Here is a 27933-nt window from a genome sequence, read left to right as displayed (position 1 = left end):
CACTGATACAGATACTTATACTTCTTATAGTAACAGTAAAGATAATAGAACTAGGACTAGAAATTTAAGTTTTAGCAGTGCAGGATGTCAAATTATAACCCTTTGGAGAGAGTAAAAAAAGCTCTCCCAAGACCTCCAACAGACGTGTTGTGCTGGCAGGTGTTCCACTTTGTGGATCAAGGTGTGGAGGTGTTGCGGGGCCTCAACAAGCAGCGGCAGCACAGCCACTTCTGTGATGTGGTGCTGGTGGCTGACAAGCAGCGGATCCCTGCTCACCGAGCCCTGCTGGCCCTCTCAAGCCCATACTTCCACGCCATGTTCACCTTGGGCATGAGGGAGCAACGCCAGGAGGAGGTACATAGCATGACGCAAAGAAATGTTTCTACACTGGGGAATATCAGGGAACTCTATAGATCATTTGAACAATGGGAGCTAAATCGATTCACGTATGTATTGTGATTTTTACGGTACCGCTGACGGCAACGACGACATCACATCCATTTCCAGCAAACCAGACCGAAAGCAGAAAATTTAGAAAATCTATGCTAAATAAAGGTATTTCCACCATGAACTGGTGCATAAAAGTGTGTCAGAATGCAGGAAATGAAGTCTTTGACGCTCAAGATTTTCCTCGGGGAGGACACCCAGACCCCCCACCATTGTTTGTTGCTATTCCAACATTTTGTTGTTTTTTTGTTGTTTTTTTTTTACATTTTTGGCGCTTATTTTGACGTCCCATACTTACTGCTTAATTTTGAAGAAGTACCAGCTTTTAAGCTGGGAAGACCTAATGAAATATGTAAACGTATGTCTGATATATAAAGTCACTCACAACCTAGCTCCACCGCCACTTGGAGCCTATATCAACAGAAGATCAGATACAGCACGAGTCACAAGGGGATCCTCAAGAGGAGACTGTGTTATTCCGCTGTGGAAAAGTTCTTTTAGTCAGTCAGCCTGGTCCATCAGAGGGTCAAGAGAGTGGAACTCAATCCCAAACCACATCAGACAGTTAAACACATATACGTCTTTTACTAAGCAGCTAAAACACTGGATGGTCAATACATATACATGTCAGCACTAACACTATTTATTTTACTGTTAGTTTGAGTCAACATATATGAATTTTACTTATTGTTTCCCCCTAGTTTAATACTGTTTTTATTGTTCTTAATGGCTGTGTCTGTTCTAATTCATATTTTTTTTTCACTTTATACCGTGTTGTGTTGCCTTGTTGTATATTTTTCTGTTTTTCCGTTGTGTCTTGTTTTATGCTAAGTTATGTGTTGTACTTTGTTTTGTTTTCTGTCTCTGTGACGCGTTATGCTAAGTTTTGTTTTGCTTGTGTTGTTTTTTTGTATTTTAAAAAGCCGTTTTTAACATTGAAGGCAGGGGACTACAGATGAAAAATAGCCTTTTGGCTAATTCTGGCTTTTTTAACCCATGGGAAATCATGTGTTTTATTAAATTGCGCTGTCCCCTTCCATAAATAAACTAAACTAAACTAAACCATATTTTCTGATATAAAAAACTTTAAAAATGGGTCAAATTTGACCCGAGGAAAACATGAGGGTTAAGATAGCTCATTTGCTGTGATAAATGTGTAGTGGGATGGAGTAACCAGACATTATCATATGTCCCACTCCTGATTTACCTCCATTGTTGTCTTCCCGTTTGCAGGTGGAGCTGGTTGGCATGTCCTACACCGGTCTGAACACTGTAGTGGACTTCCTGTACACCGGAGAGCTGCCATTGGATGAAGAAAACATTGAACGTGTGCTGGAAGCTGCCCACCATCTGCAGGTTAGAAACTAATAGATAGATAGATAGATAGATAGATAGATAGATAGATAGATAGATATCTTTCAGATGTACGGTGCTGGGATAAAGCCTGACATCTGGTGTGTCTCCCACTTGCCGGATATCCACTTTCTATTTTGCAAGGGCACCGTTGCTGCATCCGTCAAACTCAACTTCACTGAGGGCCACACTGGAAAATGAGAATCACATCAAGGGCCAGACATGTAGAGTTTATTGACATGCTTTTATTTAATCAAAAAAGTCAAATCTTTTTGACTGTATTATTGTGTATCTTGTATAGTCTTCTCACTTACTGTTTGGTGAAAATAATTGCTAAAAAAGTCAGAAAAAAAGTTCCTTAACCATGATAGAATTTAGCACATTAAGCAAAACATGAAAACATTTTTAAAGTAGGCTTCCACATTCACAACACCCTGTTTCACAGCCTGAATATTAAAAAAAAACTCTCCGGTTCTGTGGCAATTTCTAAAAGTTAGAAAATCTGCCAAATTATTGCAGTTTGAAAAACAGTTTTTCAACATCCATGGTGAACTTAAATTGATATGCGGGCTGTATCAAAATTTGCGAGGGGCCGGATTTGGCCCGCGGGCCTCGAGTAAAGGAATGCAAACAGCCAGAAGGTTTCTTTTCCCCTTTCCCAGAATGATAAGCGATGTAGCCAGACCATTCTCCAGCGCTGACACAGCACTGTGGAGATATGTCTGGGTATGCGAGATTACACTGTATGTGAAAGACAGAAGGACAAACGGGTTTTGGCTCAGCTATAGGCCAAAAGTAAGTGGTGAGAATGCATCACCTTCCCCAGTTTCAACAAAATGGAATCAGCTACTGTAGATATTGTGCAGTGTTGTAATAAAAAGAAAACCAAAAAGGGACAAAAAATTCCGGTGTAAAATGTGGGCAAGGTTGGTAGTGGCAAGTGAAGTTAGAGGAAGTGTTGCTCATTCATTCTAGAGGGAGACTTTGTTAGTTATATTCTTTCAATTGTATTATTTAGCATTTATTTATGCACATAATGTACAAATCCTTTGCATTTAAAATATTTTGTAATGAATAACAATTGTATGATAGTTATTTTACTGTGTATTATGAAGCCTTTAACAACTATTTGTACACATATTCAACTGGTTACAGTAGGGCTGGGTACCTTCCTACTGCTTGCTTGTCTCTTAGTACTTTTTAGGCACCGACCAAATCGCCTCCATCGAAAAACGCCTTGTCCTAAGGAGTAAATCTCATCAGCGTCAGTGAGCCAATAAGCATGCAGCATGCTTCTACCGTGATCTAATAATGCTTGGCTGTCTACATGTAGTAGAGGCATGCAGGAAGAACACTATGTTACTTTGAACGACACCCAGCCCTAGTTTACAGTGTATTTAAAACTACTGAAACATATGTTATACAGTGTTATCAAATGATTCGTTAACTTTTTATATGCCACTTAAAGGTATACTATGCAATGCTTTCCTCAAAAGAAACAATGTATAGACTAATACAATAGTAATCCCTCTCAATTATCACTTATCACCCAGTAGGAATTTCAGTCAGGACCACTTTGTCAAAATAGATTCATTCATCTGCAATTTGTATTTGGTGGTATGGCTCTGTTCTGGGGCCTCCCCGCACTTCCATGTGCATACGTGGAAAGCCTTAAGTGGGGAGAGCAGCAGTTCAGGATCCCTGTAGGGTACAGAACAGAGCAGCATCAATGACAGAGACACGACATTGGTTAAGTCAGACAACATGAATTTAAAAGGAGGAGCCGGGGTGGAGGAGGGTTGTAAGCGCTAGCAGAGATGCAGCAAGGTAGGCTGGGAAAAGCGCTATTCGGAAATCCAATCAAAAGAGGGAATCAGCTGAGCCATCAGCTGGTGTGCTGGCTTAGGAACTGTCAGCTGTGAGCTGAGATAATGGCCGAGCTTGACTCAGTGACCTGCCAGAACTTAAACTATGCTTCATGTGTGGTGGTGTCTGTATCTGCAGGGACCCTGTCCTCTGCCTGGATTTTCTCTTTTATTTTTATTTTGCTGAGTTTGTGGGTGTCAACAAAGAGCCTTTGGGCCCTACGTGGGTGTGTAACTCCCAGCCAATAACGGCGTTCTCATTGCCAACCGCTCGCTTTGGCAATTCAATTCAATTTGCTTTATTGGCATGAACAAAAATAAAACATGTTGCCAATGCAGTTTACAGAAAATTCATATACATATCACATGTTAAAGACATAGGTATTAGAGTGCGGATTGGGCTGCAGTTTCTGTCCAAGCCCGGCCGAGCCCGACAGGCATTAAGATATTTCTGTCCGAGCCCGACACAGTTAAAATCTTTAACTAAAAAATGTTCTAAAAAAATTTTTTCTCATACTAATGACACGTGCGTTTGTTTGTGTGGAAAGCTTTTATTAAGCAGCTGTAGGAAGACATTGGGAAATGTCAACAGATGAGGTCATCAGCTCACATGGGCAACAAGCGCACGTTAACACAGAGGCCCAATCATATAGCCAATTGAAATTAAATTAACATAGGCCTACCAAAAATGGTCCAAGCTAACAGAACAAAATCCAAAAAATTCACACAAGAGGTTCTGTGGGCCTATAGGCCTCTTAATGAAATTCAAAAGTGTCCCCAGCAAAATAACATTAACGTAACACAAATTCAACTTATTGAAATGAAAATCACTCTTACCATTTTCCTCGAAAACTGTATAGGCTACTAAACTGCAACATGGGCTCTATTTTGATAATCCATCCATCAAAGTTTAGGCTAATCCATGTTCTTATGCAGAAAAAGCATTGTCTCAACGGTGGATGGCTTCAAGGCTGTCCTCCTCTGCTCGATGGTCCTGCCAGCAGCGCTGAAGTTGCGCTCACTGCTACACCCGCTGCCATGTAGCCTAATATGCACGTGTTTCGTTGTCACGTCTACATAAACAAATTTCCGCACACAGGAAGACGGATGTTAGAGTAATATTTGAAATTAATTTTAATGTCAAAAACGAACCTTTGCATCAAGTGAAACAAGCCAATTGGCTACCTACATAATAAGCTTTTTTTTAATTTAAAATGTTCAATGCCTTATCGCGCTGACATGACCGTGCCCGACCAGAACCCGAACATCATTTCTAAATATCTGTCCGAACCCGGCCTGGCCCGTCGGGTCCCGTCGGGTCCCGTCAGGTCCCGTCGGGCTCGGGTCGGGTACCCATCCTCTAATAGCTGTCATGTAGAATCTACACTGTACAGATCGCTTATAAAATACTACATTACAAAACAATTACAGATGATACAATATGATACATTACAATTTAATATAATTAGTATACAATGCTATACAAATCCTATAGTGGTTATGAGTCCTGGGGAAGAGGGGCCAACCTTCAGCACTGTGTGTTTACAGTGAGCCGATACTCACTACATATTCTACCTTTAGAATGCTTCATAGGTGTGATTTATTTTGGTTCAAATGGATTTTGTAAAATTGGTATTAAAGTCACGGTATCTGTATCAGCACTGGTATTTGAATCTTTTTGGCAATACCCGGCCCTATTGATAGGATGAGTTATAGTTGTTTACAAAGACGTTTAAAAAATGCCCTGTTTATAACCAGACATAGTGTGTTACAGTGCATTTATGCATAGTTTCTATAGTGCTTATAAATGCTTAATAACAGAGGTTAAAATAAAGTGTTACCCTTTAAATTGTTAGGAGATTAAAATAACTATATATTATGATGGAAACAAAGGTTTTTAATTATTAAAAAGACCTGCTGCTGTTCAGGTGTGTCGAGTGGTGGATGTCTGCTGCCAGTACCTGGAGACGGAGCTGAGGGAAGACAACTACCTGCACCTGCAGGAGCTGGCGCTGCTCTACAGCCTGAAGCCACTCGAGACCTGCATCGACAACTTCATCCTCACGTGCTTTGCTACGCTCTCTTTCACCCCCGATTTCCTTCACAGCATTCCTTTGCACAAACTCACATCCTACCTCTCCAGTGGCCAGGTAATTACTCTACGTTGTTTATGTGTTGACATTGAACATTTATTCTTGACCACGGAAACAGCGGTTAACAAAACAATCTCACCTGGACACAACATGGCATCTGCATCGTTTGGGGAAAAGGGCTTAGATATGGGGTTAGGGGGCATGCCGTTTTAACATTTAATCAAACCACACTCTTATCTATAATTAGCTTTTAGATATCCATAATAGCATTTCTCCTTGTCAAAATCATATTCTCACTAGTCAGAATGGTAATTAAAGATATCCACAATAACGTTCTTACTAGTAGCAATTTTTTATTTCTTTTTTTATTTCAGATATTCAAAATGAAAAACTTATATCCTCAATACATTTGTGGATATGTGTAATTGCATTGTTTCTAGTCATAAATCAAATCTAGTCTTAATGCCAAGTATGGATATCTGTAATTACATTTGTACTAGTCTAGTCTATATCCACGACGTTCAACTTCTGGGATTGCTCCGATGCCGCCAATGTCCTTTTCGGCCGGATGTCCGTCCCCTTCCTCTTTCTCTGTGTCAGCGTTCTAACCTCTGGTGGATTTGTGAGGACTATGGTTAACTGCTCCTCAGATCTCTGCAGGGTAAATCCAGACAGCTAGCTAGACTATCTGTCCAATCTGAGTTTTCTGTTGCACGACTAAAACTACTTTTGAACGTCCACATGTTCCACCAAAACAAGTTCCTTCCTGAGACTGCACCGCCCAAGATGATTGTGATTGGTTTAAAGAAATGCCAATAAAGCGCTCGTTTTTCTTTCATCCCGGAAAGTTGTGTGGACTAGCCAGACCCTCCTATGCAGTGCTGTAGAGGAAGGTCTGGCAATGCAAGGCTAGTACTAGTCAAAATGTTTAGATATTCAAAATTACATAACGGATATTTGGAATTGGAGTTTTTTTCTAGTAAGAATCCTATTGCAGATATCTAAAATGTTTATTCTTGTTAGAATATAAATACAGATATCTACGATAAATATCTGAGCTCCTCTCGTCATCTTCAGGTTCAGCATGACAGCGAGGAGGCGCTTCTCCAGGCCACCCTGCAGTGGCTCAGCCAGACTCCTAAGCGGACCGCCTACGCCGCACAGCTCCTCTCCCACATCCGCCTCCCTCTGGTGCCAGCAGAGGACCTGGTGGGCCGAGTGCTGCCAGCGGTGCGAGCCCTGCTGAGGGAGGATGCCAGCTGCGAGGCCCTGCTGGAGGAGGCTGTGGCATATCACGCCAGGCCCAGCGCCCAGCCGCTCCTGCAAACAGGACGCACCGCGCCGAGGGGAGGTGTGGAGCGCCTACTGCTGATTGGAGGAGAGGTACCCATGTGTGATGGTGACCGATCACTTTGATGATAGTCTCGCATTGCTAGCTAATCTACACAGCATTCTGGGCTGGGAGAAAAACGTGCTCTGGTTTATTGGCATTTCTTTAAACCAATCACAATCATCTTGGGCAGCACTAAGTGGCGGAGGCAGCAAAGGTGCCTCGGCAAAATAGTCTCAGGAAGGAACTTGTTTTGGTGGAAGGTGTACGTTTTCTCCCATCCTAGAATGCTGTGTGGACTAGCCCTCCTCCGCAGCGCTGTGGAGGAAGGTCTGGCAATGCGCTACTTTGATAATAATGATGACTTAAAGGTGCCCTGCCACACAAAACCATTTTTACTTGCATTTTTTGAAATCTGTTAGGTCCATATGTGTTTGTGTTATGTGGTGAATGTGAAAATGAACTGCTACCTCCTCTGTCAGCTCTAGCCACTGAACAGAAATAAGAGGAGAAATCAGGCCAATTACAAAAGCTGGTCAGTCTGATGTGGTGTTGCCTGAGCTCATTACTATTCATGAGCTCGCCCAGTTGCGCTGGGTAAGGGATGCTGATAGCCAGGCTCTCATTGGCTAGCTGTTAGCCAATCAGAGTCAAGCAGCTTAGCTCGTTGAATATTAATGAGAACTGGCACAAATCGAGCTGAGTCTTCCTGCAGGCTTTCTATACCACGCTAGAATGGCTTGAAACAAGGTAACCAAGGCATTTTTTCCACAAAAAATGTTACAGAGTCCATGGTAGAACTTCAGACATTACCACAAAGTAATGAAATAGATGTGGCAGGGCACCTTTGATTTTTAGAGGTATCAAAATGTAACATTTACATTCTTTATTTATTTTCTAGAAAATGTGTTCATCTAGAATATTTGTTCTCAATTCTAAAGAAATAAATATTTTCTGTCACAGCACTTTTTGTTTAAGATATTATAGCCCTAATCAGTGCCTGAATTGGACCAAATTGTGAGAAAGTCAAATCTCAAACCTAAAATCGTAAACTGCATCGAATCGTGAGATGAGAGTATCGTTTCATCCCTACCTAACATGGATTCCTGTAACCTCCTCCCTTTACTACCCGAGGTGTCAGAACGTGGAGAGGAGCTAAGCGCCAATGTTTGCTGGCTGGATGTTGAAACGAAAAAATGGGTGGTGGAAACTGCGCTGCCGTCCCAGCGGAGCCACCACCGCCTGGCAGTGCTGGGGGGCTTCATCTTCACTGCTGGGGGCAGCTTGTCCAGGGACAACGGTGGAGACGCTGCCTGTAACCTGCACAGATACGACCCCCGCCACAACCAGTGGACCACGGTACTGTACCAAAGAGCCACTTCCATTCTCCTTGTCAAATACTTCTCAGTTTACAAATGAAGTGTATACAGTATAGCAGGGGTCGGCAAGCTTTTTAAGGCGGCACGTTGGCTCAGTGGTTAGCACTTCTGGCACTTCACAGCGAGTTGGCGCTGCAGAGTTCGATCCCCGGTCCAGGGCAGGGCCTTTCTGTGTGGAAATTTGCATGTTCTCCCCGTGTTTGCGTGGGTTTCCTCTGGGTGCTCTGGTTTCCTCCCACCATAAACTCATGCATACTAGGTTACTAGGACTAGAGTTGAAATTAAGCCGCCTGGCTAACACTGGTGCATTTACAGAAATGTTGATTAATGTTAAATGATAAATGGATTACACTTTACTTGCAGGTCATGAATGTGTCATAAACATTATAAACAAGTCATAAAACGTTTATGCCATAACGCTTCTTTTAGTAAGTGTCATTCGGTTTTTGTCATGACAAGTTATGATTATGGTTATGGTTAGAGTTAGGATTCATGTGTCATGACTGTGTCATGTGTTCATGACAGTGTCATTTCACTCTTATGTAGATACCTTCAAGTAAAGTGTTACCGATAAATGTTGTCCTTGGATCAGATCTGACCCATTTTCAAAGAGTTTCTATATCAGGAATTTGGGTTTCTTTCAACCAAATTTTCAAAAATGAGTAACGTGGCTGGTTCCTACAACGCTCTTCACGGGGAAAATAAATGATCAGTCCACTACTTTCATTGAATTTGGGTGTTTCATTTAATGTTTTAACATTTGAAAAAAGAAATTGACAAAAGAACTTTGAAAAAAGAGACAAAAACGTTAAAAGGCGCACAAAAAATAGAAGAAATGCCCTGCTGTCTTAACTGTGTGATTTTGGGGAAACCTCTTTGTTTGTACTGTAAATGTAATGTAAATTATTTCTGTTTCTCTACATGTATTCTCTTTATTACATTGTTTATGAAACTTTTGCCCACTAACACTTTTATTTATTTTACTTGTATTTTTGATTTTGTATGTCTACATTTGTGTATTTTCTTTTGGTTGTGGTTTTTGAATAAGCCGTTGCAGGTTTCTACCTCACTCTCACATGTATTTTTGTATTTCTTCAGTGTAATTCGTATTTTATGTTCTGTGACACAAATACCACCACACCAAACTAAAGTTATCTGAGAAAGCATCAGAGTAAAAGAAGATTCCCAATCTTCCAGCTGCTATTATTTGCTCTTTTGTTCTGCGTAGACCAGACGCATTGACACTGTGGTGCTTTCCCAGGGTGCTCCAATGAACGAGCGGCGAGCGGATTTTTACCTGGGGGCGGTGGGAGAGTGCCTGATCGCCGTGGGTGGGAGGAATGACACCGGAACGTTGTCCTCTGTGGAGATTTACAGTCCCGCTGAGGACAGCTGGTCCTACGTGGCAGGACTGCCCAGGTAGGAACACATTTTACTACTGGGTCTGCTGCTTCACGGGCAACTTCTTCTCATGATTGGATTGCCAGGAGATTTGGCATTTGTGGTTCCCCATGGATGTATCGTCCTGTATGACTGCTGACTTTTCAAATCGCACTACCATAGTAGTACCACACTGTGTGTGTGTGTGTGTGTGTGTGTGTGTGTGTGTGTGTGTGTGTGTGTGTGTGTGTGTGTGTGTGTGTGTTAATCTTTTTTTTTTTTTTTTTTTTATTCTGCTGCAATTGGCCAAGGCCTGTCAGCCTTAGCTTAGTATGGCTGTAGACATTTAGGGCCCTATTTTAACGATCTAAGCGCACGGCGTGAAGCACCTGGCGCAGGTGCGTTTAGGGCGTGTCCACTTTTGCTAGTTTGACGGTGGAAAAAAGGGTCCGCAGGGCTCTAGAGTGCGACCTCTAGATATGCGACCAAAATTTGTAAGGGTGCGACTAAGATTTTTCCTAGGTCGCACCTAACGTCCTCGCATCCGCTGCCTCTCTACTAACGAAGCGACGTCGTTTATATCAATATGGTTTAATGTTGCGTTACGTGACCCATTCCTTCTGTAAAGCCGTGCCTGTGTTTGGATCTCTCCTCCATGAAGCCCCGCCCCCCCATTCACTCACACACAGCTCATCTGCAACATACAGACAGACACAGCACCGCCGGTCCAAACTGCTGACATTTGTCTACAGTTGTAATTGTTATTAACACAGCTGTATATAGTTAAGTATGAGAGAGAAACCTGTATTGGTACCAGTGTTTCTGCTGGTAACTCTCTGTTATTGCGGCCGCCACGGCGAAAAACACAGAAGAAGTTATTAAATGGAACTAACTTCAGTTGGTTGAGTATTAGCGTGAGACGGAGCCTGCTGGACCTGGGCGAGAGATGTGACGCGCAGCCACATTATCATAGTTCATAAAAATGCAGCGCAGCCAGGGACGATACAGACATTTCATACACAAGACGTATGTAACGCCGCTGACCCGCCAAAGCGCATTCGACCCGTGCTGGACCGTACTCTGTGAGGAGCATACCTTCAGTCCATCGTACTCCCCCTCTCTCCCCCTCTCTGTCCCTATATGAGCTACTGGGCTATCTGGCTCTGTTATTGTTGTTGAAAACAAGTGAAGGAGCTTTCTCAGAGATATATATTTTTAAATATATCCCAGTCTATTTATTTCAGATAATTTACATGTGTTGCAGCTGTATATTTTCAAATTGGGCAGGAAACCCTGTCTTTGCATTTTATTTTAATCACATCTATTTTAATAAAAGAGCTTGTGAAAAGTGGCTTTGACTTAAAACTGAACATTTAGCCCACTTTGTAAAAATATATATATTAGAGATAGAGATATATATTGTGTATCGCCATTCAGCCGAAAAATACAGAGCTATGATTTTTAGTCCTGGACTAGTGGAAGATCTGATAAGAATCAGTGTGGAGGGGGGGGCCCAGTTTGGAGAATTTTGATGCTAGGGAGTATGGCCAGCTGGTTTAGCCAAGACCAAAGGGGAAGAAGGCCAAATTACAGGTGTTGGCCATCTGAGGGGCATTTGACAGCGAGGGGGGGGCATGGGACAGAGAGGGGGTGGACCCGCTATAAGACTTTGAGTAGCCTACAGTATAATTGTGCTTCAAATAAAAAAAAAATGTACCAACTACTTATTCTTGTTTAAAATAATTGACATAATATATATATGAATGTATATGGAGCGTGATAAAAAGGTGACCTTGAAATTGTGACATTAATGGCGATGCGAGGAAAAATTTGGGTGCACCTAAATGTTGTGCTGGTGCACCTAAATAAAAAAAGTTAGGCGCACCAGTGCGACCGAGGCAAAAAGTTAGTCTGGAGCCCTGGTCCGTGTGCCGGGCGCATGGTTCTAAAGGGTTGTACTTAGTGTCTTCATTAATCAGAGGGGTGTTTTGGGGCGTAACATGCAATCAACCAATCAGAGATCATCTCCCATTCCCTTTAAAAGCCAGGCGCGTTTGGTCCTTGGACCATTGCTATTATGATGGAGGATTTGCTGAGCAGGAAGGAGAGATTTTCAGGAGAAGAAACTGATCTGCATGTGTGTGAAATGAAAGCGCGCAAGCAGATCATATAATACTATTTCACATTGTAATATTGTTTCTTTGCAGTGCTAAATTTGGCTTTTTGAATCCTGTCTTCTCTAGATCTACTTATGCCCATGCTGGGACGGTCCACCATGGTGTAGTCTGCATCTCAGGCGGTCACGACTATCAGATCGGCCCGTACCGCAGAGATTTCCTGAGTTATAATCCACCCCGGTATGGTGAGGTGTGGGTGGAACAACAGCCCATGTCTGTGGCCCGGGGCTGGCATTGCATGGCCTCCCTTAACCACCTCATCTACGCCATTGGGGGCAGCGATGACAACGCAGACACCACTGAGCGCTTCGACATCCTGCAAGTGGAATCTTACAACCCACGCAGCGGCCAGTGGACCCGGGTGTCACAGCTACTGCTGCCCAACAGCGAGGCGGGGCTTGCAGTCTGGGCAGGCAGGATCTACGTGCTCGGGGGCTACAGCTGGGAGGGTATGGTGTTCTCCAGAGCCACTCAGGTGTACGACCCTTTCATGCGCTCATGGTCCAGGGGACCCGACCTGCCGAAATGCACCGCAGGGGCCTCAGCATGTGTGTGCACTTTGAAGCCCTCACCGTCATCACCCTCTCCGGAGAAGAAGAACTAGGTGGGAAAAGGGATAAAAGGAAGATTACACCCTATGTAGCTGTGATGAGGGACTTTTTCTTGTCCAAAAATACAGGGCCTGACTTTTGGCTGAGACAGAGCCTGATGCATATTTCTGACACAAAATATTTTTTTTTTATATAAGATACATATTTTGTTAGGTCCCTATTCATTTTCTCACAATCTCAGGGGGACTGCAGCATCAAAAAAGGGAAGAGAAGTGGTAATAATGGTTACCACTTTTTATTTTTTTTGGTAAAGAACACCCGACACTGATTAGTTAGTGGAATGGGAAAGAAAACAGAATTCACTCTACTTTAATTTGTGGAACATCTCCTACAAGACCTACAGTTGAGTAACACACTGTATGCCTGAGCATGAACACTGTACAGACACACTTATATATATGTCAGATATGGGTCAGGGGACCGTCGCGGTAGGCCACATCACCAAACAAATCAGTGAAGTCCCTCATAATCCTCATTCCAGCTCCAAGGGTCAGTCTGCTTTGCAGGACTTCGGCTGCTTTCACACCAGGAAACCGAGATCCGGCGATTTGCTGCAGGGTGGTGCGGCGGTGTGAGACTGCCACTGAAACGGCTCATTTGTGTGAACTCCTGTTGTGCTCGTCAACCCCCCAATAAGTAGACTTTATATTTGCTGTTTTATGTCTGATCTTTTATAGATCTCGACGTTACCGACTGCACTTGAATGCAGCTTTATTTTACAGAGAAAGAGAGAAAGAAAAGAGACCATCCGAATGTGCTTTGTTGTGTGGTAAACATTCAGCTGTTACACTCCTGGGCGGTTCAGTGCTTGTGTTTTTTTTTTTTACCTACATTTTTTTTAAATGTTTTCGTGGCAGCGATAGAGGCAGTGATGTTTCCTGTTTCCTGTACGGGACTCTCACACCGCCACAAAACACTGACAAGTCTGATCGCCGTTACATGATTGGCTACCGCAGTGTGACGTGGGGTTGCGGTTATCCAAAAGTTGAGTCGTTCTCAACTTTTTGCCGCAGGCCCGCTGCATTTTTTTGCATGTCCCCCCTGTGGCAACCCCCACCACCCCCCGCCACAGCCTGTACGCTGCATTCAAAATGAATGGAAAGACCTGCGTTTTTGCAGCACCATCTGATGGCCGACGCAGGTGCTGTGAATGCCCACTTATACACAAATGCAGCTGAGAGGCTCATCTGGTCTATCCCAGTCTGTTGCATCTTTGCATAGTCTATCTCTGTTACACACGATACTTGCAGGCCCAGAGCAGAATACCTCGCTGACGGTGAACTCGGGATCATTGGTTTTCCGTGTGCCTCTCACAGTCGTTTGTTTGTTTTCCTCACTCTCGTTTCCAAACTGAACAGCCAATCAGATGAATCGGCTGTTCGGCCGACAGCCACGCCGCCGGCCCAACTTGGACCAACGGCCAGCAGTCGCCTTGGTGTGTCAGGGCCTTTAGAAACCAAAGCACATGTAGTTTTGTGCGTTTTCAAGGTCCATCCTGCACTGCCTACCTTAACACATATACAGAGAGTGTATGTAAGGAAATGATAATGTTCACTATTGTAAAAATGTCATGAATGTTTCAGAATGTTTTGTTGGCCTTTGCATTTGTAAGTATTAACCTGTCAAATTGCCTTTCATTAAAAAGAATCTGATTGATTGTGTAAACACAAACATATATTTTTTTTATTCACAACATGAAAACATTAGAAAAGTCACTTTTCAGAGCTTATTAATGCCCCAAAATGTGTTGGTCACATTCATTACGATCACATTTGGAAGCTGAATCAAATCAACTTTATCTATAAAGCATTTTACACACAACACAGTTGATCCAAAGTGCTTTGCAGCAGCGGTTCCCAACCTTTTTCTGTGCCAGGGACCTTTTATATTCATAAAAAAATTCTAGGGACGAGTCATTTTTAAGATGCATCGTTTTTAAAAAACAAGCTGTTACCGTTTTACACAGTGCTCAATCTACAGTGGTTTTATTAGCATATTATGTACTTTGTGGCAACAAAGGCTAATTGTATGAATATAATCTATTTTAACTTTCATACCATTTCACAACATATTTCCCTTTTCTCCCATACAAGCAACTCACACAGAACTCACTCACTAGCAGGTGGCAGTAATGGCAAATTGTATGAAAATACCAGTCCATTTCACCTGTCAGAACCTCTAAAGACACAACTTTACAGAACAAACAGGAAAACAAACACAATATAGAAGAGAAGAAAAACAGAGCGATGATAATGAAATGGTAACAATAATAATAGTAAAGGCACAGATCACACAGAAGCCATAGTAACAACTAGAGTTTAGATTCTCTGCCCGAGCCTGAACCAGACCCGACCTGACCCTCAGGCCGGGCCGGGCCGATATTTTCCGCCGCTATCCTCGGGCTGGGCCGGGCCCTTGATCAAGCATTTGTGTTTTTTGAATCATTAATTTATTAGCCTTATTGGGTGGGGAGGAAGCTCTGCCTCTCTAGCTTCTCCCGTAGCTCTGGGTGGAGGTCCTGACCTGACCTGAGTGGGAGGAAAACTGGGCTACATCGTGTCTCCCCCCTCTGCAGCACTGTTGTCGGCCGGTGCGTCAGCATGCAGACCGTGCCGAAGGACAGTATTAATTAGGTGATGGAGACCGTGGTGAAGGACGGTATTAATTAGGTGATGAGACCGTGATGAAGGACAGTATTAATTAGGTGATGGAGACCGTGATGAAGGACAGTATTAATTAGGTGATGGAGACCGTGGTGAAGGACAGTATTAATTAGGTGATGGAGACCGTGATGAAGGACAGTATTAATTAGGTGATGGAGACCGTGGTGAAGGACAGTATTAATTAGGTGATGAGACCGTGATGAAGGACAGTATTAATTAGGTGATGAGACCGTGGTGAAGGACAGTATTAATTAGGTGATGGAGACCGTGGTGAAGGACAGTATTAATTAGGTGATGAGACCGTGGTGAAGGACAGTATTAATTAGGTGATGAGACCGTGGTGAAGGACAGTATTAATTAGGTGATGGAGACCGTGATGAAGGACAGTATTAATTAGGTGATGAGACCGTGGTGAAGGACAGTATTAATTAGGTGATGAGACCGTGGTGAAGGACAGTATTAATTAGGTGATGGAGACCGTGGTGAAGGACAGTATTAATTAGGTGATGGAGACCGTGATGAAGGACAGTATTAATTAGGTGATGAGACCGTGGTGAAGGACAGTATTAATTAGGTGATGGAGACCGTGGTGAAGGACAGTATTAATTAGGTGATGGAGACCGTGATGAAGGACAGTATTAATTAGGTGATGAGACCGTGGTGAAGGACAGTATTAATTAGGTGATGGAGACCGTGATGAAGGACAGTATTAATTAGGTGATGAGACCGTGATGAAGGACAGTATTAATTAGGTGATGAGACCGTGATGAAGGACAGTATTAATTAGGTGATGAGACCGTGGTGAAGGACAGTATTAATTAGGTGATGAGACCGTGGTGAAGGACAGTATTAATTAGGTGATGGAGACCGTGGTGAAGGACGGTATTAATTAGGTGATGGAGACCGTGATGAAGGACAGTATTAATTAGGTGATGGAGACCGTGGTGAAGGACAGTATTAATTAGGTGATGGAGACCGTGGTGAAGGACAGTATTAATTAGGTGATGAGACCGTGGTGAAGGACAGTATTAATTAGGTGATGGAGACCGTGATGAAGGACAGTATTAATTGGGTTATGAGACTGTGATGAAGGACAGTATTTATTAGGTGATGAGACTGTGATGAAGGACAGTATTAATTAGGTGATGAGACTGTGATGAAGGACAGTATTAATTAGGTGATGAGACCGTGGTGAAGGACGGTATTAATTAGGTGATGGAGACCGTGGTGAAGGACGGTATTAATTAGGTGATGGAGACCGTGATGAAGGACAGTATTAATTAGGTGATGGAGACCGTGGTGAAGGACAGTATTAATTAGGTGATGAGACCGTGGTGAAGGACAGTATTAATTAGGTGATGAGACCGTGGTGAAGGACAGTATTAATTAGGTGATGAGACCGTGGTGAAGGACAGTATTAATTAGGTGATGGAGACCGTGGTGAAGGACAGTATTAATTAGGTGATGAGACCGTGGTGAAGGACAGTATTAATTAGGTGATGAGACCGTGGTGAAGGACAGTATTAATTAGGTGATGAGACCGTGGTGAAGGACAGTATTAATTAGGTGATGAGACCGTGATGAAGGACAGTATTAATTAGGTGATGAGACCGTGGTGAAGGACAGTATTAATTAGGTGATGGAGACCGTGATGAAGGACAGTATTAATTAGGTGATGGAGACCGTGGTGAAGGACAGTATTAATTAGGTGATGAGACCGTGGTGAAGGACAGTATTAATTAGGTGATGAGACCGTGATGAAGGACAGTATTAATTAGGTGATGAGACCGTGATGAAGGACAGTATTAATTAGGTGATGAGACTGTGATGAAGGACAGTATTAATTAGGTGATGAGACTGTGATGAAGGACAGTATTAATTAGGTGATGAGACCGTGGTGAAGGACAGTATTAATTAGGTGATGGAGACCGTGATGAAGGACAGTATTAATTAGGTGATGGAGACCGTGGTGAAGGACAGTATTAATTAGGTGATGAGACCGTGATGAAGGACAGTATTAATTAGGTGATGGAGACCGTGGTGAAGGACAGTATTAATTAGGTGATGAGACCGTGATGAAGGACAGTATTAATTAGGTGATGGAGACCGTGGTGAAGGACAGTATTAATTAGGTGATGGAGACCGTGGTGAAGGACAGTATTAATTAGGTGATGGAGACCGTGGTGAAGGACAGTATTAATTAGGTGATGAGACCGTGGTGAAGGACAGTATTAATTAGGTGATGGAGACCGTGGTGAAGGACAGTATTAATTAGGTGATGGAGACCGTGATGAAGGACAGTATTAATTAGGTGATGAGACTGTGATGAAGGACAGTATTAATTAGGTGATGAGACCGTGGTGAAGGACAGTATTAATTAGGTGATGGAGACCGTGATGAAGGACAGTATTAATTAGGTGATGAGACTGTGATGAAGGACAGTATTAATTAGGTGATGGAGACCATGATGAAGGACAGTATTAATTAGGTGATGGAGACCGTGGTGAAGGACGGTATTAATTAGGTGATGGAGACCGTGATGAAGGACAGTATTAATTAGGTGATGGAGACCGTGGTGAAGGACAGTATTAATTAGGTGATGGAGACCGTGGTGAAGGACAGTATTAATTAGGTGATGAGACCAGAAAGTCTCCTATATGGTTCCAGGTCTTTGAGTATGTTGCTGCCTTGATCTGTTCCCCTCACTTTTCGGCTGAGGGAGCGACGGGTTGAGGTTTCTTCATTCGGATCCATTTGCGATCCGTTCCATTCTGAATAAACTAACAGCAGTTTACATGCTTCGTCCTTGTTGCATTATTCATTAAAGCAGCCATATTATGCTCATTTTCAGGTTCATAATTGTATTTTAAGGTTGTACCAGAATAGGTTTACATGGTTTAATTTTCAAAAAACACCATATTTGTGTTGTACTGCAATGCTCTCTCTCACTGCTGCAGATCCTCTTTTCAGCTGGTCTCTGTTTTAGCTACAGAGTGAGACCTCTTTTCTTCTTCTTCTTCTGTACTATCTTTGATTGCACTGCACATGCCCAGTAGCTCAGATGTAGATCATGTCAGCTAGCTAGCTCCATAGACAGTAAAAGAAAGGCTGTTTCTACAACTTTGGTCAGTTACAAGGCAGGATTAGCTGGGAGACTTCTAAATGAGGGCGCACATGTAAGTAGTTCTTTTGTAGATTATGGTGAACTTGTGTGTGTTGTAGCAGTGCTTTGCTATTGAGAACGAGGTAGCATGCTAGCGTTAGCATGCTAGCGTTAGCATGCTAACGCTACGAGCTAATGGTTGCGGTTAGCCTGCTCGTTTCGGCTTGTGACGTCACAAGCCGTGCCGATTTTGAACAGCTCACCCAGAAACTGAAGGCAGGACACATTCAGAAACCGTATCTCACTCTAAACAGCATGGATGGATTTTTTTCAAAGTTTGTATATGTGTGGAAGCACCAGAGACACAACATAACACCCCAAATCCCAGAAAAAGTGATTTTTTCATAATATGGGCACTTTAAGATAATTCTAAACAGATTTCTGTAGTTCAAACAACTCAGAATTGTAGTTGAGAACGTCAGTTATAACGGCCCACGTATTAAAAAAATGTCGGGTTTAAATCGGGCTCGGGCTCATAATAACAGTTAATGTGTCGGGCCGGGCCGGGTTCGGACACAACGTGCATGGGCTCAGGTAGGGTCGGGCTCGATTTTTTGGGCCCGATCTAAGCTCTAGTAACAACCCCTTCAGACCAGGGGCGGTGCGAGGGGGTGGCTTCTGGGGTGGTTTCTGGGGTGGCTTCTGGGGCTCCAGCCCCAAATGTTTTCTCAAAAGCCCCCAATCTTTTAGGTTTCCAAAATAACTTCAACTTTGTGTCATTTCCCCTCAGTTTCTCTGACTGGATCGGCAAATCAATGGAGCAAAAGTTCTGTTACTGGGGAAATATCACCTTTGTTTTAAAATGAGTTATGCCGTTTACGATAAATTCTTACCCTACCTATGTTATTTAACTTAAAAGTAAAAACATAAGACAAGTTTATATTTTACAAATATATGTACTTAGTTACATTGAACCACTGGCGGGTGGATATCAAGGGAAAGAATTCATTTCTTCAGGTCAAAAGTGCAGAGAATTGACCTGAGTTTGGAGATGAGGCAGAGCTACAGTACATTAAGCTAAATGTTACTACCTGATTCATTTGTTTGTGTTCAATCATGAAGACACGAGTCCCAAGTCCCAATGGGCTGAGATGAGGAAAAGTAATGTTGGTCATATGCTGTTGTCCAAATAAAAGAACATTTACAGTTTTATTTTCATTGAGCTGGAGAAAGCTTGCAGCCATCCAGGATTTGATGTCTTGAAGACAGTTACTGAGGTAAGTTAGTTTGTTTTTGTAGGCTCTAGGGGGAGGTAAATCTGCGTATCATCTGCATAACAGTGAAAATAAATGTTGTGTTATTGAATAATGTGGACTAGCAGAAGCAAATAAGAGGAATCATCCTCAGATTTGTCTTCCCTCTTCATATTCTATTGTTATTATGTAAACAAGGCACTGATGAATTACAGTGTGTGATACTGCAGGTACAGCAGACTGTGTGTAGCTGGTCTGACGCTTGTTGATGTTTATGGTATTCGTCAATCCAGTGTGCTGTCTGTTCTCTCCACTCTCCTGGCAGCCTCAGACAAAGGGGTAGTATGGATGAGACTTGATTCTGAGAAACAGAACAACAATCAGCACTGGGAAAATAGCTGCACCTTGCAGGAGACTATTGCTGTGTGTTGACTTACTCATCGAGCATGCAGGCCCTCCACCCTCGGTCCAGTCCTCTTAGTGCTCTCATGTCTTCTTCAGTCAGACTGAAGTCAAACATCTGCACAAACATTGAAACTCATTTTGACAAATGGGGTTTAAGTCTTGCAGTACAGTTAAAGGGTAACTTATGTTGTGGACCATGTTTTCCTACAGTAGGTTTTAATAGGAGGACTTTTATTCAAAGTCGACAGAAACAAAATAAAGCTATCAAAAGCCTTTTTGGTTCGTCTTTCGACTGTTCCAACAATCATGACTCTAGTTTGGTTGAAATAAACCCTTAATTCATCCATTTACATGTGAAAATATGCTGGCTCTATACACGCTAAAAGTCCTGATTATTTACTGTAATGGAGTCTGGTGGGTTTGGCAATGGCGACCTCAGAGCTGTTTCTGGTTAAACAAAAAGGATCTTACTATTAAACAAAAAGGTCTACCTCTGTAGGAATCCTTTCCATAATGTTGTCAGACACTTAGAATAATAATGTCAGTGGCAAAAACAGCACTTTTAGTGGACGTAAATTGACTGTGCACAATGCCCAGTGTGATTACATTGCAGCCTGTATCGTGGCTGTCGGCTGCACTGGTCTTGCTTAATCCTGGACCAATTTCAACAATTGTTGTTCACATCAGTCACTTAGGTAAATAGGGCCCAGGTTGAAAAATACCAAAGTTACCTTTTAATAAACCAGCCCTTCAAAGGGGAAATACGTTACTTTGGTGCTGATTGCCTATTTGGTCACCTTAGCCATTATCATCATCTGTGTCCCTAATACATCACAAAATCCATGATAATACTTATGCACGTTGCATGTTGTGGTGAATGCTGACACAACGCTGGCATTATGCATCATGAGAAGAGGGACATTTTAGTATTACTTTTTCAGTAATAGGGCTGTAGGGATGGTGAAGTCTCTCAGTCCAATGAAAAAAATAATGCATGCACACTGTCTCCAGGCTACAAAATGTATTCAAAAAGTTTTGATTACAGTACAATCTTTATAAGGTCAAAATGCTTACCATACCAAATATATATACTATTTCCTGAAGTGCATGTCATAGCCCTTATATGTGGTATATATGTTTTTTTTTTTTTTTTATATGTTTTACCTTTGTGTTTTCAAGGATGTGATGAGGCTTGTCACTCTTAGGGATGACTGCAATACCCTGCTGCACATGGTACCTCAACAATACCTGGGAGAATACCACTGTTAAAAACAAAGTAATACACACACACACACACACACACACTTACACATATGCAATACACTCACACTGACCTGTGCAGGGCTGTGTCGGTGCTTTTTGGCTATATCTGCTACGACTGGGTCCTCCAGGAGCTTATGTGGATCAGTGTCTCCTCTGAACCTATCATAGGCAGTATGCAAAAGACCAGAGCACAGGATTTATAAATTCACAAGAATCAGTAGGCTTGATGGGTATAATACATTTCTATTGCACTCAACACTCCATATTTCACTAGCCTGATCATACTTCAGTCTGCATCAGAAACATCCAGACACACCCCACCTTGTCTGCATGCTCATATCCTTGTGAGCTGTATATTTCACTAGACTACTTCCAAATGAAGTCAAGCTTAGAGAGTGTGGAATTATTAAGAGAATAAAACCTATAGCATAACAGTGAGGCTAGGAGTTGTGAGAACTGCTTACCCCTTAGCCCCACAAAGCCAGACTACATCAGTAAAATCCTCCACAACTCCTAAAGTTCTCTATGGGACTTGTGAGGAGTCCACAAGGAGAAATTAAAACTGGAAGAGTTTTTCTCAGGATCCACTTCGAAGTTTGGGGTAAGTTTGTAAAGACAGTCCCAAGGTCAAAGCAGTTCCTCTGCACAGCAAGAACAGGTTAGTTTGGGTGTGTTGATCTAAGGTGTACAGAGTAGACAGACTTAGAAAGAAGAGGTGCATAATTCGAGGATTCAAAGATTATTATTGTCATTATACTATACATGATTGCACAATTTAATTAAATTTTATTTATAGTGTCAAATCACAACAGACATTATCTTAAGTCACTTTACACAATGAAATGTAGCTGTAGCCCCCGTCCATGCTACACACACAGAAAATAAAGATATTCAAAATAATATGCAATTAAATAGAACAACGTATATAAAAATAGCACTAAAGGAAGGAATAAAAAAGGAAAACTAAATTATATTTACATGGAATATACAGTTACGTATATACTGTATATATACTGTTAGTATGGATCAACGGAAGTACATTTCCAGGGTAAAACCTGACACATGCCGGATGTCAGGCTTCATCTCTGTGTCGCCATTCTCAAACGTCTTTGCTTCAGGAAACATCAACAACAAACTTCGAGCTAGCCAGCTACACGCTGAAAATGTCACGTTTTGAAGAAAATTTGGACCGTGCAAAAAGACAGGTCTGCTTGGTTCTTTTGGGGAATGATTGTAAAGATTTACAAAGAATATTTTTACGGCATCATATTAGGATGACAGGTACCATTATGTTCAAGAACCACCTCCTGAGTTATCTGAATAAATAAATGTGTTACCTATATGAGTAGTATATAGATCACAAAATGGCCTCTGAGTATGATTGCACTGAGTTTGTGATATCAACAGAAGCACCCAGCTGGTGCTTGATTCATTTTAAATCATCAGTGTGAGTCAGTGGAATGTGTGAGTGTTGCTGTGTGCCTTACAGCTCTGGGGGTCTCGCAGGTGAGCCAAAGGGACTGTAGGCAGTCAGGGCGATGTTCTTGGATTTACAGAACTCTATCATATCTGTCTGCACCAGGTAGGGATGTAGCTCGATCTATGGATGACATAACACCAAACAAAAGCTGACATATGGATGCTGATGTCCCTACACAACAATGTTATGTTAATGTTTAAAGAAGCATAACCTGTGACTCATTACATGATGATGATTAAATGATGCAATGTGATTTCATCACATTATTACTTTACATCAACAATTCATCACATAATAACATTACATCATCACTATGGCATGCCGTTTTAACATTTAATCGAACCACACTCCTATCTAAAATTACCTTTTAGATATCCATAATAGCCTTTCTCCTCCTTATCATATTCTCACTAGTCAGAATGGTAATTTAAAAAATCCACAACTTAGAAATAGTTTTCAAGATATCTTCAACATTGATTGTACTAGTCAAAACTAAATTTAAAATCATTAAAAAGTATAAGTGGCCGTTTTAACATGTAATAGCTAGACTGGCTATTTAGCCTATGTCAGATATAACCCTAATTCAATTCCTCCTAGTCAAAAAGAACATTTCAGATATCCACAGTGATATTATTCCTATCCAGAATCAACATTCTAGATATTGTGTCTCACTAAATCAGTCATACACACAGTCCTGTCCAACTTCTATCTGTGGACATGTTGTTACGCTGTATACTGTGTACAACTGGTATTACTAACAATGGCTAACCTGGCTAGAGCTAATGAAACCAATGAAAAATCTGACTTGTAAATGAAACGCATTTAACTCGGGTGTGACATCAGCATGGAACGCATTAGGACGACCCAACTATATGTAAATGTTATATAATACCTGATTGACAGCAGGGGGCACCCTGCACAGAGCAAGAAGTCTCTTCAACTGCAGGATGCTGAAGTTGGACACACCAATACTCTTCACCTTTCCTGATGCTTGCAGGGCCTCCATCCCCTGCAAACACAACAACAGACTATAAGATATTGTAGATGTATGTGTAGAGCTGCATATACTGTATATGGCAGCTGTGGAGGTGCCAGTGCACATGCAAAGAGAAAGAGTACATGTGTTCTTACCCTCCATACATCCACATAGTCTATGTCACAGGTCAGCATCTTTCCATCCTTCTTTGGGAAAAGTTCATCACCCATTTTCTAGAAAGAAATGTTAAGTTAACAGTCAAACAAATGCTTCATGGCAAAGATATGGCATGTGTCCTTTTCACAACATTTATAATTACTTCCCTCTTTTTTCTCTTTCTCTTTTATGACCTGTCACATTTTCTGTTTCATTTGTTCTGTATGTTTTTGTTTATGTAAAGCCCTTTGAATTACCTCTATGTCTGGAATGTGCTATATAATTACATATTTAGGGTAATAAACACATTTAACACACAACAAAGAAAAACAGTCAGAAATGACTCAAAATCTGCATTCAGTGATATTTTGGATATTGGTAATGAATAAAATGATACATAACTAGAACAGGTTGGTCAGAGTGACAAAGCAGTGAGAATTAACTGTTTTAGCCGACCTTAGCCCATTATTGTGGTTCTCTGGCCTGCACATAAACTCTATGGTTGACTTTCCCTGCTCTCAGTAATCTCCCGTATAAAAGCATTTAATCCCCATTTCAAGCAAAAGCATGCCGCTGTTTTCAGATGAGTTTTAATAAGTCCACTGTACACTACCTTCCCAGCATCAAACAGCAAACAAAGCTAGTGACCAGTGGTTGAATAAAGTCAAACCTCAAGCAGACACAGATATTTTTATATACATTTTAATACTTATGTATTTTATGGAGTTGGTGGAGAGCGAAATAGAGTTTAAATTGAAGTCACATTTTGTTAGGTGGTTAGAAACACAACCCCATTAGGATGGTTGTGTATAACACTGTGACAAGCCATTAGTGTCTTGGAGCAATTTTCAGCTCCCTAATGGTCAAGAATCATGTAGTCTGGATTAAGAAAAGTACATTTCCAAGATAAAGCCTGACGCGCAGGATGTCTGCTCTCTATGCATTGGCGTTCTCTTTGCTATGGGACATGCCATGGACATGGTAAACACAGTGATACACTGGTGAGAGCAAATTACGTTTAACCGTGTATCCAGCTAATTTAAACAGCTCACGTTACTGTACTATGTGAACAGTTACATGTAACTTCATTTAATATTGTGTGTGGCATTTTCTTTTGTGGGGTGCAAATGTTCCACCAAAACAAGTTCCTTCCCCAGACTATTTTACAGAGTTAGCGCCAACTGAGACGATTGTGATTGGTTTTAAAAAAATGAAAACAACCCAGAGCGATGGTTTTCTCCAATCCTAGAATGTATGTGTGGTGTAGCCAGACCTAACTCTACAGCGCTGTGCAGATAGGTCTGGCAATGCATGACTAAGAATCTTGTAAATCTGCTTTAACACATTTATTGTTCGGGCCAGGACCGTACATCAGTGGGCTCTAAAGCCCCAAAAATTCACCATTCATTCAAGTCAAATACTTTTTTCCTAGCCTGGGCTAAGGATCTCTGGGATTAAGGGGCTGTACAATTTAAATTCTGTCAAAATATTTTAAAAGTTACACTCAACCTTTAGGCCAACAGGGAAATGCACAAGGTAAAGATCCAGATAGTCCAGCTGGAGATCCTTCAGAGACTTATTCAGGCACACAGGGATGTCCTCTGGGGCATGATGGGTACACCACAACTTTAAAAAAGACAGGAGTGTTAACAGAAAGGTAAACAATATGCTGCATAGGGCAGCAGCATACAAAAGCATACAAAGAGGTAAGAAATCTAAGCACACATTAATGCATAACATCATCTACGACACAATACTTTTTCCTTTAAGTAACTCAGAAGCTTTTTTGAGTTAATCAGAAAACCCATTTTATGTCTAAGATTCAGTCACTTTTAAGCGTGAAAGGAGTTTTTTCCTACTCTGCCATACAAAAATTGCATCAGTTGTGAAAATAAATACGATGTATTCCCCTCCTCATGTTGCACCCTGGGCTTGCTGTAACGTCTGTTCTCCTCAGCACCTACCTTACTGACGATGAACATGTCCTGGCGCCTGATGATGCCCTGCTTTGTCTTGGAGCACAGAGCCTTGCCAATATCAACCTCATTGTTGTAGCTGTAAGCGGTGTCTATATGGCGGTAGCCAGCCGCAATAGCAGCCTCCACTGCACCCTGGACTGAGAAGCGGGGAAGATTTGAGGGCTGCAAGAAGTAAAACATTTTTAAAATGGGCCTTTCACTCTCTTACATCTCCACCACTACAGAATCTACCTGCCATACAAAACACGTTAAAAGCTTTACTTCTCTTTTTGTTATACACAATATTTTTTTAAAAAAACAACTCGCACATCCAAAAATTCTTCTGTGCAGGTGCGTTGGAAAATATCATCAACTTGGAACAAAAGAAAGATCCCGCACTCTGCTCTTGCATCACCAGAAAACTAACGTTTTGGTCCCTCTGGACCGTCATCAAGAGTATTTTAAACATATATTTTTGAATCTGAATATGTTTTGTTGTTGAAACAAATGTGATTATGTAGAAATTAAATGGATGTGTATTGTAGCAATGAATAAGGAATGGCAACATGTATTTTGCACACATGGAAACATGAATTTACACATTTTTAGAGGTTAAGTACTAAACCTCTAAAAATAGACAAATTTGGAGTCACTGTATATTCCTGATATGAATATGAAATTGTTATATGTAGTATTGCAATTGAATTAAGATTGATTGCCTGTATGAATGTCAAATGTTGCACATGTGACACGTGTGTTTATTGAGAGACTCCCATTGAAAAGTGATTGTCTATTGTCCCACAGCCGGGGACACAGAATGGGAGGGGCGAGATGTATTTAAGCCAGGTTGTGTTTGTTGTTTGAAATACTCTTGAATACTCAAAGTTCTTTGACATAGTCCAGGCACCATTCACACACTGTAGCAGAGGCTGCTGTACAAGGTAACACCTGGTCAGTTAAACATTCACACACATTTACACTCTGATGGTTCAGTGTCTTGCCCAAGGACACTTCGACCGACCAAACCGCCAACCTTCTGATTGGTAGGCGACAGCTCTACCACCTGAGCCACAGCCACAGATATGAGAGTGGTATGAGCCTCTTTTTCTGTATGCAACAGTTATTTTGTATGTATATATTTGTTTCTGTATTTCATTGTTTATTTCATATACATGTTTAATATGTTTGTTTGTTTGTTCATGTATGCACCATTCACCAAGGCTAATTCCACAAAAGTGTAAGTTATTGTGGCAGTAAATCCTTTTCTGAATTTGATCTCCTTCTCTAACTCTTGGCAAGAAAGCTAAATAAGCTTCCATGTACAGCCTGAGAAGAAGTCCCCTGCCATTTCACCTGGGGGAGGACGAATAATCTGAAGCCAGTATTTTCACTTGCCTCTCTACTTCATTCAGTACATATTCTTTTATCTAAAATGCAGGTATTTGCAACACATAATTACTCTCAAACTGTATGCAAGACAACAAATTGCTAACAATTGGATTGTTTACAGTAAAAGAAATAGGAAATGAGTGTTTAGGTTACCTTCCAAGTCCCGAGACCCAAAACTGGCATTCGTGTGCCATCATTCAGCTCTATGGTCCTGGCCACCTGTGTGTCCTCCATGGAGTACATTTAACCACGGCAGGAGAAAAGCAGCAAAATGAGAAACTCAGCATGCACTTGCTGCACACACTTGGACACTATCGGAGCTTTCCTCTTCCTCTTTTTTCCCCTCAAACAGCAACTGCTGAGTCAATGTCCTTCCTTTATCTATGCTGATTTTACTTCTCTATCTGACGTGTTTCTTTCCTTCGCTCTCTGTTTGTTCTTCCCCAATTTCTTTCTCTCTCTTATTTCTGCTTTATCAGTCCAGTAGTTAATCATTGGACAACACACAACTGCACCACCATGAAGTATTATTGTGTATACTCAGACTGTAAGTTAGGAGGAGCATGTTGCAAAGGTCACTATTCTCATACGGGTAGCAGTGGGCACACACACATTGTAAGAAGAAATCTGCTGTAATATTTCCAGTTCAACA

General features: G+C 41.7%; 2 protein-coding genes across 2 annotated transcripts; one reads left to right on the top strand and one right to left on the bottom strand.

The window, feature by feature from the left end:
- On the top strand, positions 1-14689 carry klhl36 (kelch-like family member 36). The gene is made up of 7 exons (XM_031285514.2): positions 1-354; positions 1681-1803; positions 5594-5815; positions 6836-7141; positions 8223-8447; positions 9729-9886; positions 12091-14689. Exons 1-7 carry the CDS (start codon positions 85-87, stop codon positions 12626-12628), a joined length of 1842 nt encoding a protein of 613 aa, XP_031141374.1. The 5' UTR covers positions 1-84; the 3' UTR covers positions 12629-14689.
- A 4908-nt stretch (positions 14690-19597) lies between these two features.
- On the bottom strand, positions 19598-27837 carry zgc:56622 (uncharacterized protein LOC326033 homolog). Its single transcript, XM_031285426.2, has 10 exons — positions 27435-27837; positions 25899-26075; positions 25444-25560; positions 23934-24011; positions 23695-23811; positions 22810-22922; positions 21394-21481; positions 21224-21307; positions 20092-20174; positions 19598-20015 (listed from the first exon to the last, which is right to left on the bottom strand). Exons 1-10 carry the CDS (start codon positions 27522-27524, stop codon positions 19982-19984), a joined length of 981 nt encoding a protein of 326 aa, XP_031141286.1. The 5' UTR covers positions 27525-27837; the 3' UTR covers positions 19598-19981.
- Between the last annotated feature and the right edge of the window lie 96 nt (positions 27838-27933).

Source organism: Sander lucioperca, chromosome 7, assembly GCF_008315115.2.
Source record: "Sander lucioperca isolate FBNREF2018 chromosome 7, SLUC_FBN_1.2, whole genome shotgun sequence".
In the NCBI taxonomy this organism is placed as follows: domain Eukaryota; kingdom Metazoa; phylum Chordata; class Actinopteri; order Perciformes; family Percidae; genus Sander; species Sander lucioperca.
Note: the sequence above shows the minus strand (reverse complement) of the source record. Positions and strands in the feature narration are given on the sequence as shown.

Coding starts and splice junctions, on each gene's coding strand:
- klhl36 (XM_031285514.2), top strand. CDS start 85: ATGTCAAATTATAACCCTTTGGAGAGAGTAAAAAAAGCTCTCCCAAGA. Junction 1,804..5,593: donor AAGCTGCCCACCATCTGCAG/GTTAGAAACTAA, acceptor GCTGCTGTTCAG/GTGTGTCGAGTGGTGGATGT. Junction 8,448..9,728: donor GCCACAACCAGTGGACCACG/GTACTGTACCAA, acceptor GTGCTTTCCCAG/GGTGCTCCAATGAACGAGCG.
- zgc:56622 (XM_031285426.2), bottom strand. CDS start 27,524: ATGTACTCCATGGAGGACACACAGGTGGCCAGGACCATAGAGCTGAAT. Junction 25,561..25,898: donor ACATGTTCATCGTCAGTAAG/GTAGGTGCTGAG, acceptor TCTTTTTTAAAG/TTGTGGTGTACCCATCATGC. Junction 20,175..21,223: donor ACATCCTTGAAAACACAAAG/GTAAAACATATA, acceptor ATGTTTGTGCAG/ATGTTTGACTTCAGTCTGAC.